At 41.5% G+C, this 16,255-nt stretch overlaps 1 protein-coding gene across 7 annotated transcripts in view; it reads left to right on the forward strand.

Moving 5' to 3' along the window:
* The first annotated feature begins 4,031 nt into the window (after window positions 1-4,031).
* The window catches only part of MTMR7 (myotubularin related protein 7), a 50,679-nt gene continuing 38,455 nt past the window's right edge, over window positions 4,032-16,255 (forward strand). For 6 of the 7 annotated variants that reach the window (XM_075091383.1, XM_075091388.1, XM_075091386.1 and 3 more), the window contains exon 1: window positions 4,039-4,152. In XM_075091383.1, coding sequence (XP_074947484.1) covers window positions 4,129-4,152 — 24 coding nt within the window. In that variant the 5' untranslated portion in view covers window positions 4,039-4,128. Of the gene's footprint in view, window positions 4,153-16,255 lie in introns of all 7 variants that reach the window. The other variant, XM_075091387.1, reaches the window with a different exon arrangement.

The following is a 16,255-nucleotide window of genomic DNA, read 5'->3' on the forward strand; positions in this document are numbered from 1 at the left end:
GTTGATTTTTCCCTACATGCTAGTATTTAATATATGTCTATAATCACCATCTGTAGACTACAGTTGAAAATAAGTATTAATACAAGTAAATAAATTTATTCTTTCAGTTTGTATTAAACTAAAATGCAGCCTACAGGAAACCACCTTTAAACTAGTAAAATATAATTGTAAAACACAAATAAATCTATAAAGCCTTCCAGATCTAACATGGTGATTCAAATCCAAGCCTACCTGAGTAGGTCATAACGGATGCAAAATATATGATCATTCAGGTGACTCCATTGAATATAACAGAAATTTTTACGTATTGGAAGTGAAATATGTTTTTTCCGGTTTTACTGTGTGAGGCTGGAAGCTGACTCTACTACTTAGGGATATAGAAAATAAATACACTGGTACCATCCTAGCCCTCAGTGACTGGCCTTCTTTATGTGACATTAATCAAGAACTTTGTTGGCAGTTGCAGCAGATAGGTCAAAACCTATGTACTCATGGCAAGTTAATTTTCCTGCCCCTACATCTTAGTTGAGTCAGAGTAGTAGCCTACGGATGTTATTTATTGTAGTTACCTTCATTATACTTCTACTGTGGACATTTCCAGGATTGTTAACACAGCAGTCTCCATGAGCATAAAATGCAAATGAAAAACATTAAGAGAATTTTTAGAAGGTTGTGCTTACTGCAGCTTTCCGTGACAACTGCAGTAGGTATAACTTTTATCTAAACCCAAGTTCTGTTTATAGCTGCGCTTGTCCATTAATTATTTTACCAGCCCAAGATAGGTCAAAACTCTGGCAGGATGTTGAGCAACTGATAGCTATATAAACAATCTCCTTTGAGCAATGCCTTAGTTTTGCAGCTCTTGATGAATGTGAACCAGAGATAAAGTGCATTCTTACTTAAGTCTGTGAGTCTTCTTGCCATCAACAGTATGACTTGAACTCGGCTGTAGTGTATCACAAGATGTACCAGAGAAAAAGGAAATATCTCTAGGGACTGGAAGGATAACTGTGCTTTCTTCCAACTTTACTTACTCATCGGTGGTAGCAAATGCCAAAAGATGATAATATATGCAGTGAATCACATCAGCCATAGAATCATAGAATTATTAAGGTTGGAAAAGACCTCTAAGATCATGAAGTCCAACTGTCAACCCAACACCACCAGGCTTCCTAAACCATGCCTGGAAGTGCCACATCTACATGTCTTTTGAACACCTCCAGGGATGGTGACTCCACCGCCTCTCTGGGCAGCCTGTTCCAATGCCTGACCACTCTTTCAGTAAAGAAATTTTTCCTGATATCCAATCTAAACCTCCCCTGGTGCAGCTTCAGGCCATTTCATCTCGTCCTATCACTAGTAACTTGGGAGAAGAGACCAACACCCACCTCACTACAACCTCCTTTCAGGTAGTTGTAGAGAGCAATAAGGTCTCCCCTCAGCCTCCTCTTCTCCAGGCTAAACAACCCCAGTTCCCTCAGCTGCTGCTCATAAGACTTGTGCTCTAGGCCCTTCAACAGCTTCGTTGCCCTTCTTTGGACACATTCCAGCAACTCAGTGTCATTCTTGTAGTGAGGGGCCCAAAACTGCACACAGTACTCAAGGTGCGGCCTCACCAGTGCTGAGTACAGGGGCACCATGACTTCCCTACTCCTGCTGGCCACACTATTCCTGATACAAGCCAGGATGCCGGTGGCCTTCTTGGCCACCTGAGCACACTGCCGGCTCATGTTCAGCTGGCTGTCAACCAGCACTCCCAGGTCCTTTTCCTCCAGGCAGCTCTCCAGCCACTCTTCCCTAAGCCTGTAGCGTTGCATGGGGTTGTTGTGACCCAAGTGCAAGACCCACCACTTGGTCTTGTTAAACTTCATACAATTGACCTTAGCCCATTGATCCAGCCTGTCCAGATTCCTCTTCAGAGCCTTCCTACCCTCAAGCAGACCAACACTCCCACCAAATTTGGTGTCATCTGCAAACTTGCTGAGGGCATACTCAGTACTCTCTTCCACATAATTGATAATGATATTAAACAGAACTGGCCCCAATATTGAGCCCTGGGAACACCGCTTGTGACCGGTCGCTAACGGGATTTAGCTCCATTTACTGCAACTCTCTGGGCTTGACCATCCAGCCAGTGTTTTACCCAGCAAAGCGTACACCTGTCTAAACCATGAGCTGCCAGCTTCTCTAGGAGGATGCTGTGGTAGACAGCGTCAAAGGCTTTGCTAAAGTCCAGGTAGACAACATCCACAGCCTTTCCTTCATCCACTAGGCCGGTCACCTGGCCACAGAAGAGGATGAGGTTGGTCAGGCAGGACCTGCCTTTCATGAACCCCTGCTGGCTGAGCCTGATCCCCTAGTTGTCCTACACATAACTACAAAGGAAACATAGTTCATTGTTGGTTAATTCTGAATTGATTCTGATAGCTCTGGCCTAAAATAGAGAGCAAAATATGCCACTGATCAAGAGCCTTGTGAAGTCCATGCTTTACGCAATTCATGAACTTTTATGCATGCCATCCAGTGAATTTTTGAAGAGAAAATGGTATCTCCAACCCTCATTTCAGATCTGAGTGAACAGAATGAAATGGAACAATTAAAAACTCCCAGATGAGAAGAGTTTTCATCCAGTTGATGGTGTCTCGGATTATGGTCATACCAGCCACTCCTGCCTGATAAGAGGAGTTGAACTATGAGAAAAAGAAGGGAAGAAATGGGCTAAAACAGGGAAAGAAGGAAGCAGAATGGTCAAATCCAGGGATGACCTATACTCCCACATGATAGTACAGCTTCTGCCTCCTCTAACCAAAGAGCTGGCTTAAAAACCCCTCATGATGTGGAGCAATCTAGCCATGCCTTAGCAAGAAAGTTGCAGGGTTGGAGAAACATTGGCAGGACTGGAGCCAGTACAGCTATATCCATTGTTCTCTTTCCCTTGGGGTAAAATGCATCCACTTTTTTTGGGGCATGCCATCTTATTTTCAGCCCATACTTTAGCTTTCACAGAATAGATTAAGCATGCTCTATTTTCTGCAGGCAAGAGAAGGATACTGCTCTAGCCATTGCCTTCGCGCAGTTTGACAGGTCTCCACATTTGTTTCTATGCCTTGATGAGGCTAGTCCCTATTTCTAAGGAATCACTGGAATACATTGATCGATACAGAACACCTGGGCATTTTACAAGCCTCAAAGGCTATTGTTTATCAGAAATAATATATTAGCACCTCTAGTCATCTGCGCATTGGCATAAACACTGGAAAGTTTCTCTTTTTGCTCAGAGTAAGATGGCGATTCAAAGGTGGTTAGAGATACCCACTCTTCATCTTTGCGCAGGTGAGCTGGGGAAACCAGTTCTGTAGCATTTCTTTTTGCTCCGAGAGGTGACACATGTCTTGGACCAGGCAAGGCAAAAGATGGGACAAGAAATTTCAGACATAAGACTGAAAATGGCGTGTCATAAAAAACCTCCCCTTGTGCAAATCTAAGGATGCAGCAAAATTGTGAATTATAGAAAAACAGACACGCCGAGCTTGAGATAAATAAAACTGAGCGCTTCAGTTTCAGTACGCGCAGCTTTTGTCCGTGAGGTACAGCACCCGCTGGGCCAGGGAACAAACAAAAACCGGGGGAGGCGATCTCAGAGCTCCCTTTTATGTTTCTGACCGTGTCTTCCCGGAAAGAAGGGACAGAGCGATGCAATTTTGCTAACCGCTTTGCTAACAGCAAACCGCTGAAGAGCCACCTCCAGGCTGTGCCTTTCGGGGCCGGGGGCAGCCAGCCGCCGCCGGGGCCGGGGTCCCCGCGGGCCGGGGCCAGGGCCGGGGCGGAGCGGAGCATCCCCGCCGGCGGGGCAGCATGGCAGCTGCCGGGGAGGTGGAGCCAGCCTCTGACCTGCCGGCGTCGAACCACGGGCACATTATCTGCTTTGAATAAATCCTCCCTTTTTCCTTCCTCCTACCTGCGCCGGAAAACGGGAGGAAAAATAAAATAAAAATATATAATTTTTTAAAAAATGTATTTTTTTTAAAAGCAGGGCTGGCAGGAGGAAAGAGGAGAGAGGCCAGGTGCGTACGGCCGCCTCTGCCGGCTGCGGGAGGTGCATGAGGAGCTCGGCCGGGCGCCGCCGCCATGGAGCACATCCGGATGCCCAAGGTGGGTCCCGGCGGGCGGGCAGCGGGGCCGGGCTGGGCCGGCGGGGAGAGGAGGCCGCAGGGAGGCCGGCGGGGAGAGGCCGGCGGGGGCAGCGGGGGGGAGGAGGGAGGCCGCCGGGACCCCCCGGCCGTGGCAGCATCGCCGCCACCTTCCCCGCCGGCGTGTCCTTCGGCTGGAAGGAGGCTTCACCCGCGACCCTGCGGGCGTGAGGCCGCTCGCAGCCACCCCGTGCCTGCTTTGTAGCTGCTGCGGGTGTTTTTATTTCAGCCAGTTTGCTGTGAAATCCGCCCAAATACGCCGAGAGCTGAACACGTTGCTTGGCGATGTGGGCTGAGGATTTATCGGGCGTTTTAATTGCCTCCTATTCAGCCCCCCCCCCCCCCGTTAACGCAGGCACTGTCTGTGAGTGGTAGGTATCCAAACTGACAGGTGGCTTACCTGCTTTTCAGATTCCTTTAGCTCACCCCAGTGTTGCAGACCTGGTGATGAATTTGTTTAGTGTTTGTATACAGAAATTTGACCAGTGTAATCATTCTTTTTATATAGCATTCTAAGCGTGAGGCCTGTATTTGGTAACAAAATTGCTGTCTTGCTCTGAGAAAAAGGGTACAGTTTTGATATGCAGAAAGTTTAGATTAAAAATAATCATAAAAAATGAACCTGAGTAATGTGTTAATTTGAAGCCAGGGTGGGATATATTCATATTATTTTTTTTATTTATTTATGTGCCCAAACCCCTGCAGTTAAGAAGTTGTGTTTGATTTGTGCCTCTTCGTTTATTATCATTATCTAGTATGATGACATGAACTTTAGCATTAGGGGCTCTTCATACTTCACCTAGATTTTTGGGCCTTTAGGTGTTAAGCTGCAAATATATTAAGAAGATAGAAATCTATAACTGCCTTTCATCTCATTTCATGATCTGTTATCTGCTTTTGTGGGAAGGAAAATTATCAGAATAGTAGGAATGTGTCCTGCAGGTAGGAAGTGATCAGTGAAAGCTGTCTGAACAGATGTTTCTGACCATTAGCTGAAGAATGCTGACAGCATGAACAAGGAAAATAGTGAAAACAAATTAATAAGGGTAGAACAAATTCTAAAACTAAATGGTTATATTTGCTGTGAATGGAAGGCCCATGCAAGCCACTGTTGCAGGCAATGGAGCTTTTCTACAAGAATCCTTAAAATGTTACTGTGCATATGTAAAACCCATTTCTGTATCCAACAGCTGTGAGAAGGCACTGTACTGATGACTCAAGACACTGAAAATCTCACTCAGTGCAAGATGATTCTGCAGGCTTGGTTCCTGGCATTCCCTTGCATTATAGCTATGCTAAAACTTCTCTCTCTAATACAATAAAGCAGTGTAGAAGGCATGATTTAAAGGTACAAGTGATACAAAAATCCTTTAAAATTTCTTACATAAATGTAGAAAATCCAGAATATTCAACATGAGTTGGTATTGAAATACTTCATCTCTCCATTTACTCCTAAATACACTGACAAGTCAGTGTACCTACAGTTACAAAGAATTGATATCTTTGGTTTGTTTGCTCAAAAAAACTCAGCTTAAAATCATTCACCAGAACAGGGTTGGGTTTTTTCTGGTTTTGTTTTTACTGAATCTGGTTTTGATAATTTGGAGTCTAATGTTAAATGATTTCCCATGCCAGCAATGTAAAAATAGGTAAGGGACAGCTATGTGAATGTAGGGATATTCTCACTGTATCATGTGGTTGTCTCTGGGTATCACATTTCCTGACTCCATCCAATTTTGTCCTAAGAAATTTGACAGGCAACTGCCCTACTCTTTAAAGGTATTAATCTCAGAATAGTGGCACTTTCCTTGATTTGCAAACCCAGCCAAATGGAAAATCAAGATAAATCACATACTTAGAAAATTAATAAACTTAATATCTGAAAACAAAATTCCTGCCCCAAGTAAAAGCTTTTCCTTCAAAAGGCAGTAAAAAAGGTCTACATCACATGATGTCCATTAGGAGTTGGCAACTGTTTTTTATTTTAATTGAAATATAAATAATGAGTGGTGGTTCATAGATATTAAAATAAATCTGATATAACAGTCATAAAAAAGCAGAAAGACATTGCATACCAGTTGGACCAGTAGTTCATTTATGTCACTGCTCTGTGTCTGACAGCAGCGAAAGAGAACATGTCTGGCCACATTCTGCACCCTCTCAGCATCCACAGTTGTATTAGGGTCCAATCCTTCCTATTTTGATTAGTCTCTATTTATGGACCTCTCTGTGTGAGTTTGCCAAAGCTTCTTCTAAAGATGCTGACACCCTCTGCCTCCGCAACCTGCATGGAAGCAAGTTCCAGGAGATCATGGCTGTACAAAAGAATTTTTCTTCTATGTGTTAAAAAGCTCTTAGTAGTTTCATTCAATACCCCCTGCTTCTAGCTTCCAGGATTTGGTGAATCACAGTTCCATGATCACCTTATCCATGCCTCCACCATAATTCTTGATCACAACCTGCCAGATTCTGATAATTTCAGAGAAGTGTCAATGACCCCAAGACCGCTTTCCTGTGTGGTAGCTTCAGTTCTGAGTCCGTGATTGTGTAGATATGGTTTAGGTTGTTTTTCCAATAGCTACACTACTTACGTCCATCTGTGTTGAAGCTCTTCTGTGTCCCTTTTGCCGTCACACTCTGTGTTGCAAGGCTTTTCTGGAATTTTTGTGCCACAGATGAAGCATTTGGCTATCTAATGTAGCTTATTAGCATCCACAGACTTGAAGATTTCACAGTTCATTCATTTCTTCAGGGCACTGAGGAAGTTGAATAAAACCAGTCCCAGCACCAGACTTTGTAGAACTTCACTGTTGACTTGTTTCCATCCTGAAAAGAGACCATTAAGCCTTAATCTTTGCTTCCTGTCTTTTAACCAACATTGTCTGTACATGGACCTTTCCTCCAGTACCATGGCAACTTAGTTTCTCTAACAACCTTCAATTGTCAAAAGCTTTTTTTGAACTCTAAATATGTCCTCTAGATCATCTTTACCCTTGTTCTTTGTGGCAGCGTCACAGGACTTCGTCAGGATTTCCCGCTGCAAAAGCCATTCTGGTTATTTCCCAACAGACCGTGTGTATCTACCTGCTCACTAACCCTGCTGTTTCACATGCTGTTGATGTAACTACATAATTTTGCTAATGATACCTTGTCTAGTCTTTCACCAAAAGATATACCTTTAAGCCTGGTTCTTAAGAATTTAACTGCTGTCTCTCCTTAGCAAGTAAAAGTAGTGAGCCAACAGCAGATATAGAAACCAGGAGTCTTGACAGTTGTCTGTTAATCAAAATTGCTTTTCTTCATTATTTTTGAAATGGTATTCCCTAGACCTCCTGGACCTTCCCTGGACCTTCTGAATAGCCAAGTCCCTAACACACTATTTTATGTACTGAGCGCCTTTGTTCTATCATTATACTATTGGTAGAACACAGAGTGCATGCATAGTATGTGCTTATACATACATACATCCGCAGTAATGATGTTTTCACAAAGTAAATGTCGTCCTATGTGTGAAGGCTGTAATTTGAGTACATTTAAGAGTTGCTAAGAGTCACTCATTGCTAAATAGAATATATATAACACCAATAATCTTCTAAATATTAAAAATTAGTAAAACCACAGTCCGCCACGTGTATGGGTTGAGCAGCAAGATAGTTTAGGATAACTGCCAAAATCTGAAGTGTGACGAACTGCTCATAACAGTCATACAAAATGAATAAGCAATGCTTCTGCACAGGCTAGAAGCACATCTTATTAACATGTGTAGAGATATGTCTGGCCGTGGACAAGTTGACAGATAAAGAGCTCTGAAGATATGTTTATTTCATAGGGGGACTTCATGCACTGTTGCTAATCAGTTGCTTTATTTTATTTACCATTGTTCCATATCATTTGTCTTTGAATATTGGCAGCAGGCCTTCTAATAATAAAGAATACATCAGATTTATTCCTGGTGTAACAGCTGTCTTCAGTGGAGTTAGCCCAGAAATTCATTTGGCGTGGTATTTCTTGTTAACGCAATACTTGGCATGACTTGAGTTGTTCAAGTGCTTTCGTTTTTGTGATGTTATGGTATTTCCTTTCAATGATTCCTTTCTCAGGCAGAATTCAAGATACGCTACCATTTCTCATGATAATGATAAATCTTTCTACCAGATCTATTACTTTCCAAAACAAATTCCCAGCGTGTGTAAATGAGTGTTGTTTCCTTTTGTTTTCATTCTATTTTTCTTTCCATAGTTCTTCCTTTTCACTAAAAAAGCTTTAATACAAGTCAATTTTCCCAATGTCTCCATCAGGAAACCCGTATCATTTAAGTCCACTTCATATATGACGTGTAAATGGCAAAAAAGTTGTCTAGGGTCTTGTCTAGGTCAATGGCAAAACTGAATCCAGCAAGTCTAATCTTTACTCTCCAACTACATCTGCTGGGCTGCTGGATGTCCACCTCTTTTTAAACTAAGCTGGCATTTCTACCATTGCTCACTGAGTGCCTTCCATTGAGACAGGAGGTGATATTATAGTTAAGTTCCCCATATTCAGGCTACCATTCCTTTTGGAAAATTTCAGTTTCACTTCAGTGATGTAGGAAGGTGGCAGTAGTCCTGAGGCAATGTTAGGAACTACCTGGGGGTGTGGGCTGATTGTTTCTGCTGCAAGCCAGAGAACGGAGTGCCACAGGCACTTTGCCATAGCCGTCTTAACTCTTTGCTAAACTTTTATTTAGTTTGCTCCTTAAGAAAGGCAGAGGAGGTGAGGCTGGCACAGCCCTTGCCTGTTATTGGTGTTTTGGGTCATCAGCTTACAGAAGACACTTTACTGCAACCTCTTTTGAGTGCCAAGTTGATTTTTGGCTTTTCAAGTATTGTGCAGAGGTGGACAGTATTCACTTCTCTGTCCTTTCTTCTAAGTATACAGCTTAGAGCAGTACACCATACTGCTCAGCTGGTGCTTTCTGATTCCATAACTGTTTAATTAAATTCCAACTCAAGGGTTTTCTTTTCTAACCCACCTCAGCGAATTGTGGACTTTTAGCTATATTTGACTGGATGTCAGAACCGCAGCCTGATTACAGTATGGACCACAAACTTGATACAAATTCTATTTGTAGTTTACCTCAGTCATAGATAGTATTTTCATAGCTAACCTGACAGGCCTACAATCCCGCTGGGGACTGGCCATCTCAGCCTCAGTTTTCTCATCATCTTTGTCATTTAAGTCACTTAATATGTCTTTTTGGAACTGGAGGAGATCCAGAGCTGTCTCTGATATTGTGGGTTTCAAGATAATTTCATTATTAGTGAATTTAAACTAACTTCTGCTAAAAAGAAGTACTGCAGTGTCATTTCAATGAATCACATAACCAGAGTTGCTCTTTGGGTCTTGGATTTCCTCTTCCCCCACATCACAGGTTTGGTTTGGCTCATTCCCACTGTATATATGTGAACACCAGACTTTGTCTTGTTATATTGGAAGATTTTGGCTGCTGGTTTATTCCCTGAGCATTATTTCATTTGTTCTTGTTCACTGATTTGGATGTTTTATTTCTTTCTCGTGGTCTTGTCAGGTTGTGGTGTTGCTATTTTCCTTCTTTCGGAGTGTGTCTGCTGGACTCCACCTTCTTTCCATTCTTCAGCTTTTATAATTTTATTTTTCCTTAACAGGAACTTTTCAATTAAATAATTTTAAATTGATGTGTTCTTATTTACCAGACCAAAATGAGTCACAGAAGGCTATTGTTGTCACTGAAGTTTTCTGAAAGCATCACGGGGTTCTGATGAAAATCTGCCTGTTTTCCTGGCTGTGTACCCAGGAGATTACTGGGGATCTGAGAACTGTCCTTCCGTCAAGTCAGCAGTGAAATTGGAGACTTTGGGGTTGCTGAGCTCCACAGTCCTAGGTTAGTTCTGCAGTCTGGAGACCTAACCATAGCTAGCTCTTGGTTCCTGAGACCATGTCCTGCAGCTCTCACAGCCCACACCAAACCAGCATATCTCAAAGTTCTAGGAGACTTGCATTTGGCTGTGGATTTGTTCACCCCATGAAACCAGGAAGCTGGAAACTCAAGTAATTTAGGCTTGTAATTCAGACACTAATTTGGTCTCCATGTGGAAGAGCTAAAGCTTCCCTTCCCACCCAGAACTCCCCTTTTTAGAGCTTGGAGTTGGAAGTCTCACTTCTGAGCTTCAGGGTGCTCAGGGTTTTCAGGGTGTCAGGTCTCTGGGAGGGCTGTCAAAGGGATGGGTGTCTATCAAGGTAGGGGTGAGCAGATGACATTTCAATTGTGAAATGCTACATTGAAGTTTTCAAAATGAAGTGTTGCTCTTTTTAAACAGTCAAAAAAATCTTCATCCAAAGTGAAAAACTTCGGAAGGCATAATTTTTCATACTGAAAAAAAAAAAAGACATTTTCATCAATGGTTACTTCATTTTCTGTTAGTTGCCCTATCTTTTACTTTGCTAGAATCTCAGTGTGACTAAATAAAATATTTCATTCATTGTGATTGCCCTGGAAATGCCTGAAATATATACAGATTTTAGATTTAACGTACCAGGTTGAACCTCACCTTGCACCAACAGGGACATTCTGGGGGAGTAAGAAAAACTAAGCCAGAGTGATCGACGGCACTGGCTATTTCTCTTTGCTGCACGGGTACTAGATGTGCATTGCTTAGGGCAAGGAGCCAAACCAACCTTGGCAGATTCAGTACAGGAGCACACCACAGTCATGAAGCCTTCTGTGCCATTCTCTTTCCCTAATTTTGTTCCATATGCAATTTTTATTTGTATTACATACATGTTTGGCCCAACAGTGTTATTCTGGTGAGGCATTACAGTCCTACGTCTTGTTGCTGGAATTTCAAAATATCACAAAATTATCACACCTTTCTCCCTTTTCTTTGAGCTTGGAGTAGGTGGAACAGGTAAAACTGCTACATGATCCATAAAAACTCTACTTTGTTAAAGGAAGTTGCAATTTTGCATTGGCAACATAATGAAATATCTAAACGATTGTATGCCACTGTGGTTTTTCAAATAACTTGTTTGTTACAGAAGACTAGAACTAAAACTTTGGAGGGCAGTTTCAGCTGAAATGTCACTTTTCTGTTTATTTGGGTGAAGTTTACGTTTCCTTTTTCTCCTGTTTGTTTTTCCCTTTTCTGTATCACTACTTATGGGATGAGATTTTTACTGTTTAGCATTAGGTATATAATTTAAGAACAGAGGCTCCATGGACGTAGTCAAAGGAATTTCCAGAATCTTGTTAAACAAGATTCACTGTCTCCATTCACCATTTATTCTTCATGTGCCAGTGTTGTGATTTAACCCCAGCCGGCAACTAGACCCCACGCAGCCGCTCGCTCACTACCCCCAGGTGGGATGGTGGAGAGAATCAGAAAAGTAAAAGTGAGAGAACTTGTGGGTTGAGATAAAGACAGTTTAACAGGTAAAGCAAAAACTGCACACACCAGCAAAGCAAAACAAGGAATTCATTCACTACTTCCCATGGGCAGGCAGGTGTTCAGCCATCTCCAGGAAAGCAGGGCTCCATCACGAGTAATGGTTACTTGGGAAGACAAATGCCAGAACTCCAAACATCCTTCCCTTCATTCTTCCTGCAGCTTTATATGCTGAACATGACATCATATGGTATGGAATATGCCTTTGGTGGGTTGGGGTCAGCTGTCCCGGCTGTGCCCCTTCCCAACTTCTTGTGCACCCCCAGCCTACTGGCTGGTGGGGTGGGGTGAGGAGCAGAAAAGGCCTTGACTCTGTGTAAGCCCTGCTCAGCAGTAGTGAAAACATCCCTGTGTTATCAGCACTGTTTTCAGCACAAATCCAAAAAGTATCCCCATGCTAGCTATTGTGAATGAAATTAACTCTATCCTAGCCAAAATGAGCACAATAAGCTTCTAACTTAGTGAGATAAGATACTAAATTTAGATGGCATTAAGATACTGAAATATCTTAATGAAATACCTAAATAAGACACTGAAATTTAGATGGCATTGGTTCTTCATTTTCTGTTATAATAATCAGCTTCATCTGTTCACTACTCTTAGATCTCTTTTCTCAATTCTGTAATGTGAGTCTCATTTCTCATACAGGTACGTTAATATACATTCTTTTGAATGTATAGTATTTATGAAAAACAGACAATCACTTTTGATCCTCTTCATTCATCTCTCTGTTCTTATTGTTTGGTCATCCCATTGAAAGTGTCATGTGAAACAGGTAAAGCTGTTAAAACATGTCATATATTAATGATCTCAAAACTCTGTGCCTGTGTAATAGTAAGAGTCTGTAGGATAGTTAGCTATTATTATATAAATGGTCAACTCAGTTATATCTGATACTGATATAATTTTTTAATTATTGAGTTTACTGATTCTATTTAATCTACAGTAGGCCCAGCTTACTGACCTTTGTGAGGTGAATGGCTTACCAAGTGAGCACAGGAGCTGTTTTACTAGATCAGACTGGTATGCTTCTAATTTTGTAACCATAACATCTGATTCCAAATACTAACTATCAGGCGATGGAAAGGGAAGTGAGGAAAAGCATGATCGATCTGGGAATATGCTTCCAAATTTATGTCCTGAAGCATGAACGCTGGTGGAGCCAGTGGTCCTAATCCAAAGATCATTTAAGGCAATGAAGGAATTCTGGCTTGGAAAGACTCAGGATCTAGCATTTTGTCTTTTGTGTTTTAGGTTCTGTTTTCACTTGGTTTTCTTTATTTTACATTCCCCTCAGTATTAGGGCCCTTCTATTCTGAATGCTTTTTCACTTTTGAAACTTGATTTTCATACATATGCCTGTTTTTAAAACACATGTTATTCTGTTTTGGTTGTAGCTTTTTTTTAAAAAAAAAAACAAACCCACATAGTCAAATCTTTCTCTAAATACCTTGTGATGTAAATACCACATCATGTGAGTAGGAAGGCACTTTCTCCCTTGTGAGATCTGTATACTGACTCATTGTATTACTTGGAAAGGCAGTTTGTCTTTAGATTTCTAGTTTTGTGCCTGTTCCTTTTAGATTTGGATTGCGCTCTTAAATCCATAATAATATAAATATTTTCCTAATCCTGGAATTGGCACACCTTCTTTGGATTTCCTATGCCAGACTTTCATATTTTCAATAATGTGACCTTCAATAAAGAAGCAGCTGGATAAAGTCATAAAACAAGCTCTAAAAGACATGGATAGCCACATACTTGAATTTGCTGTCTTGGTATCTTTGTCTAAACCAGTAACTCTCAAACTCAGTGCACTTAAAAAATGGTACTGAAAATCATTAAGACAGCATGTCTGCAGGGTACTCTTTGATTTCTGTTTATGCATAGTAGGAGTCTGACTGAGGTTGGAGCAGAGGATTTGGGAAATTTGGCTTTGGAGTGGTCAGGGCTAGAATCTCTAAGCCTGCTGTTAATGGGCTCAAGTGGGTGGTATTTGATCTATCAGTGCCTGTAAGCTAAAGGAATGATCTATTTGCAACAGAAAATACACACTGACATTTCCTGGTGTGCAGGTGTACTCTGCTGAGAAAGCCAGATCCCTACCATGAGAAAAGAAAGTCCTACGAATCCATCTTTAATGCAAATCTTTTGTGGCCTGCACAGCTCAAATGGGCTGGTACTGCTGCTCTAAAACAGACTGCTGAACGGGGCATAATTTTGAACATGCAGTGGAGCAGCCTGTATCAAATGGAGGAATTTAAATGTACCTTTCTTTTCAGTATCCCTTGGCTGCGTGCAGAATTTTTAATCCCAACTCCAGTTTACAATACAATAATTTTCTGTGTATTTTTCTTTCAGATCTAAATCTAAACAATTTTGGCAAATGCAGTAAGATTTACTGACTTGAGGAAGCACTTTTTAAACTAAATTAAAGCTGTTTGATATGGTTTTTAATAGAACACACCGACAACTTAGGAAGTTCCTGGGTTGCTCTGTTCTTTTCTAGAGAAATGGGATCTAGTGTGGACTGAAAGAGAAAACACATTATGGAAGAGCTTTGTGTTGCAATGTTGACACCATATTGCAATGATATATGCACTTGTAATAACTTATGGCTCACTGCACCATTATACCACTGCTACTCAGCTATATCTTATAATAGGGTACTGAGCTCCCACTTCCTATAGATCTTAGAGACAGTAGTGTTTTTTTAATCCAAATTGTTAGGTAGTTTGTTCACTGTCTTACTAACATTCCAAGTAATTTCTCATAATTTTTTTCAGCTCTTTTCTAGTATTCTAGTTTCAGTTTAGTCCTTTAGTAAATTAGACTTGCTTAGGTTTTTCTTGAATAATTTCTTCCGTCCTGTCAGGTTTGCCCTGAGGAAACTTTTTACAATGTTTAAATTTAATAATTTTTGTATTTTTGGCTTTGGTTGATGCTTTTGACATATGCAACCATCTGAGTCTGTGTTACAGATTGGTTGTGCGTTATTTTACTGCACTTGGGAAATCTTTTCAGAGATGGAAGTACAAAAAAGTTACATGGATCAGCTACAGTTTTCATGATTCTTATGAAATAGAATAGAAACCACATTAAATGGCAGCATCAATTGGCAATTTGGTTTTCCTTTATTCTTGTTCCAAGATTTTGCAAAAAGGTCACTTATTGTATATTTTGTTTAATGAATACAGCACTATAGTGTCTTTGTGTGGAAAAAAAATTGTAATAGCATTTGGTCTTTTGCATGTTGTATGTTTTCACTCTCAGGAATTACGCTAAACACATGGATAGCTGGGGTCAACCAGGGTGAAGAAAGCTCAGATATTCCACTTGGCCTCAAACCATACCAGCTGTGCTCCTTTTTTCTCATTAGGCTCAGGCTTTTGGCTTGCACAAGCTCTTCCCGTAGCTTTTTCGTGCCTGCAGTGCTGAAGCCAGTCAGAGTCATGTCACAAATTCCCAGGATTCTGTTTCTTCTTGCTTTTACTCGCATGTGTAACATCACATGGTGAGTAGGGAAGGCAGCTGAAACCCCCAGGCGGTGTAGGATCCCAGCAGGAGATGAAGACCTGGATGGACAAGAAGAAGCCTTTCTAGGGCTACATGAGTACCACTAACCCAATGGCAGCCTGGCCCTGTTCCGTGGCTTTGGGTCAACATTTCCAGCAGCATCGACTGTTGTGAAAGCAGTCTTTCTTTACCCTTAAAGAATCACTGAAACTCCTTTGTATAGCCCGATGTCAAGGTACTTGATCAGCTTTTATCTGGAACTTTGCTTTGACAGGCTTTTGTTGTAAAGCAATGAATTTTGACTGGCTGAACAACAGAGAAGCTCCTGAGGCTGTGGCCTGAGCTAGGACATTCCTTGCTTACCTTTAATTAGCAGCTTTGTCCTGGCTGGGAGGGTTTTCTGGCCTGCCTTCCTTTATCGTGATAAGGAATTAGAGGAATTAGGAACACCTCCTCCTAAAGGAGTAGGGAGCACTTGGTAGTACATGGGAGCAGAGCTATTTTGTTCTTGGCTGCCAGATAGGTTTTTCTGCCTGTGTTCTTCTTCCAGATACACAGTGACAATTGTAATGGACAGGTGGGCAATGGCAGCATGGCAGAACTGACAGTAAAAGTGCCTTCTACTCCAGGTTTAGCTAATAGACAGGAAGCAAGCACACAGACTGAAAACCTGCGTAGTGAGAAGAAAACTCTGAGATGGTTTTTCCTGATTCAAGTCTTGGTTTCATTTGAAAACCCTACAGTAGAGACTGTTTTCTGTCAGATAGCATCTCCCTGGTGTACATGGGTGGTATTGTGTCAGGAAGCAAAGCAATGTGGAGAGGCATGGGACTGAGTTTTTGCTCCAAATCATACTTTTTTCCAGTCTGACCGATCTGCTGTAAAGCTTTGCTTCTCTCTCCTTTACCTATTCAAGTCTGAGTTCACAGCCAAAACTGATCGTGCACCTGAAGGAGCTTTCCCATGTGCAGTTATAAACAGCTTGAAAAAAAGTAGCAGTAACTTTTGCACTTTTTTATGATGCTGGAGATACAAATACATCTTAAAGAAGTGAGAATGAAGGTAGTATATTTAAGAATCATTTTAAAA

This window comes from Phalacrocorax aristotelis, chromosome 4 (assembly GCF_949628215.1).
Source record: "Phalacrocorax aristotelis chromosome 4, bGulAri2.1, whole genome shotgun sequence".
NCBI lineage: Eukaryota > Metazoa > Chordata > Aves > Suliformes > Phalacrocoracidae > Phalacrocorax > Phalacrocorax aristotelis.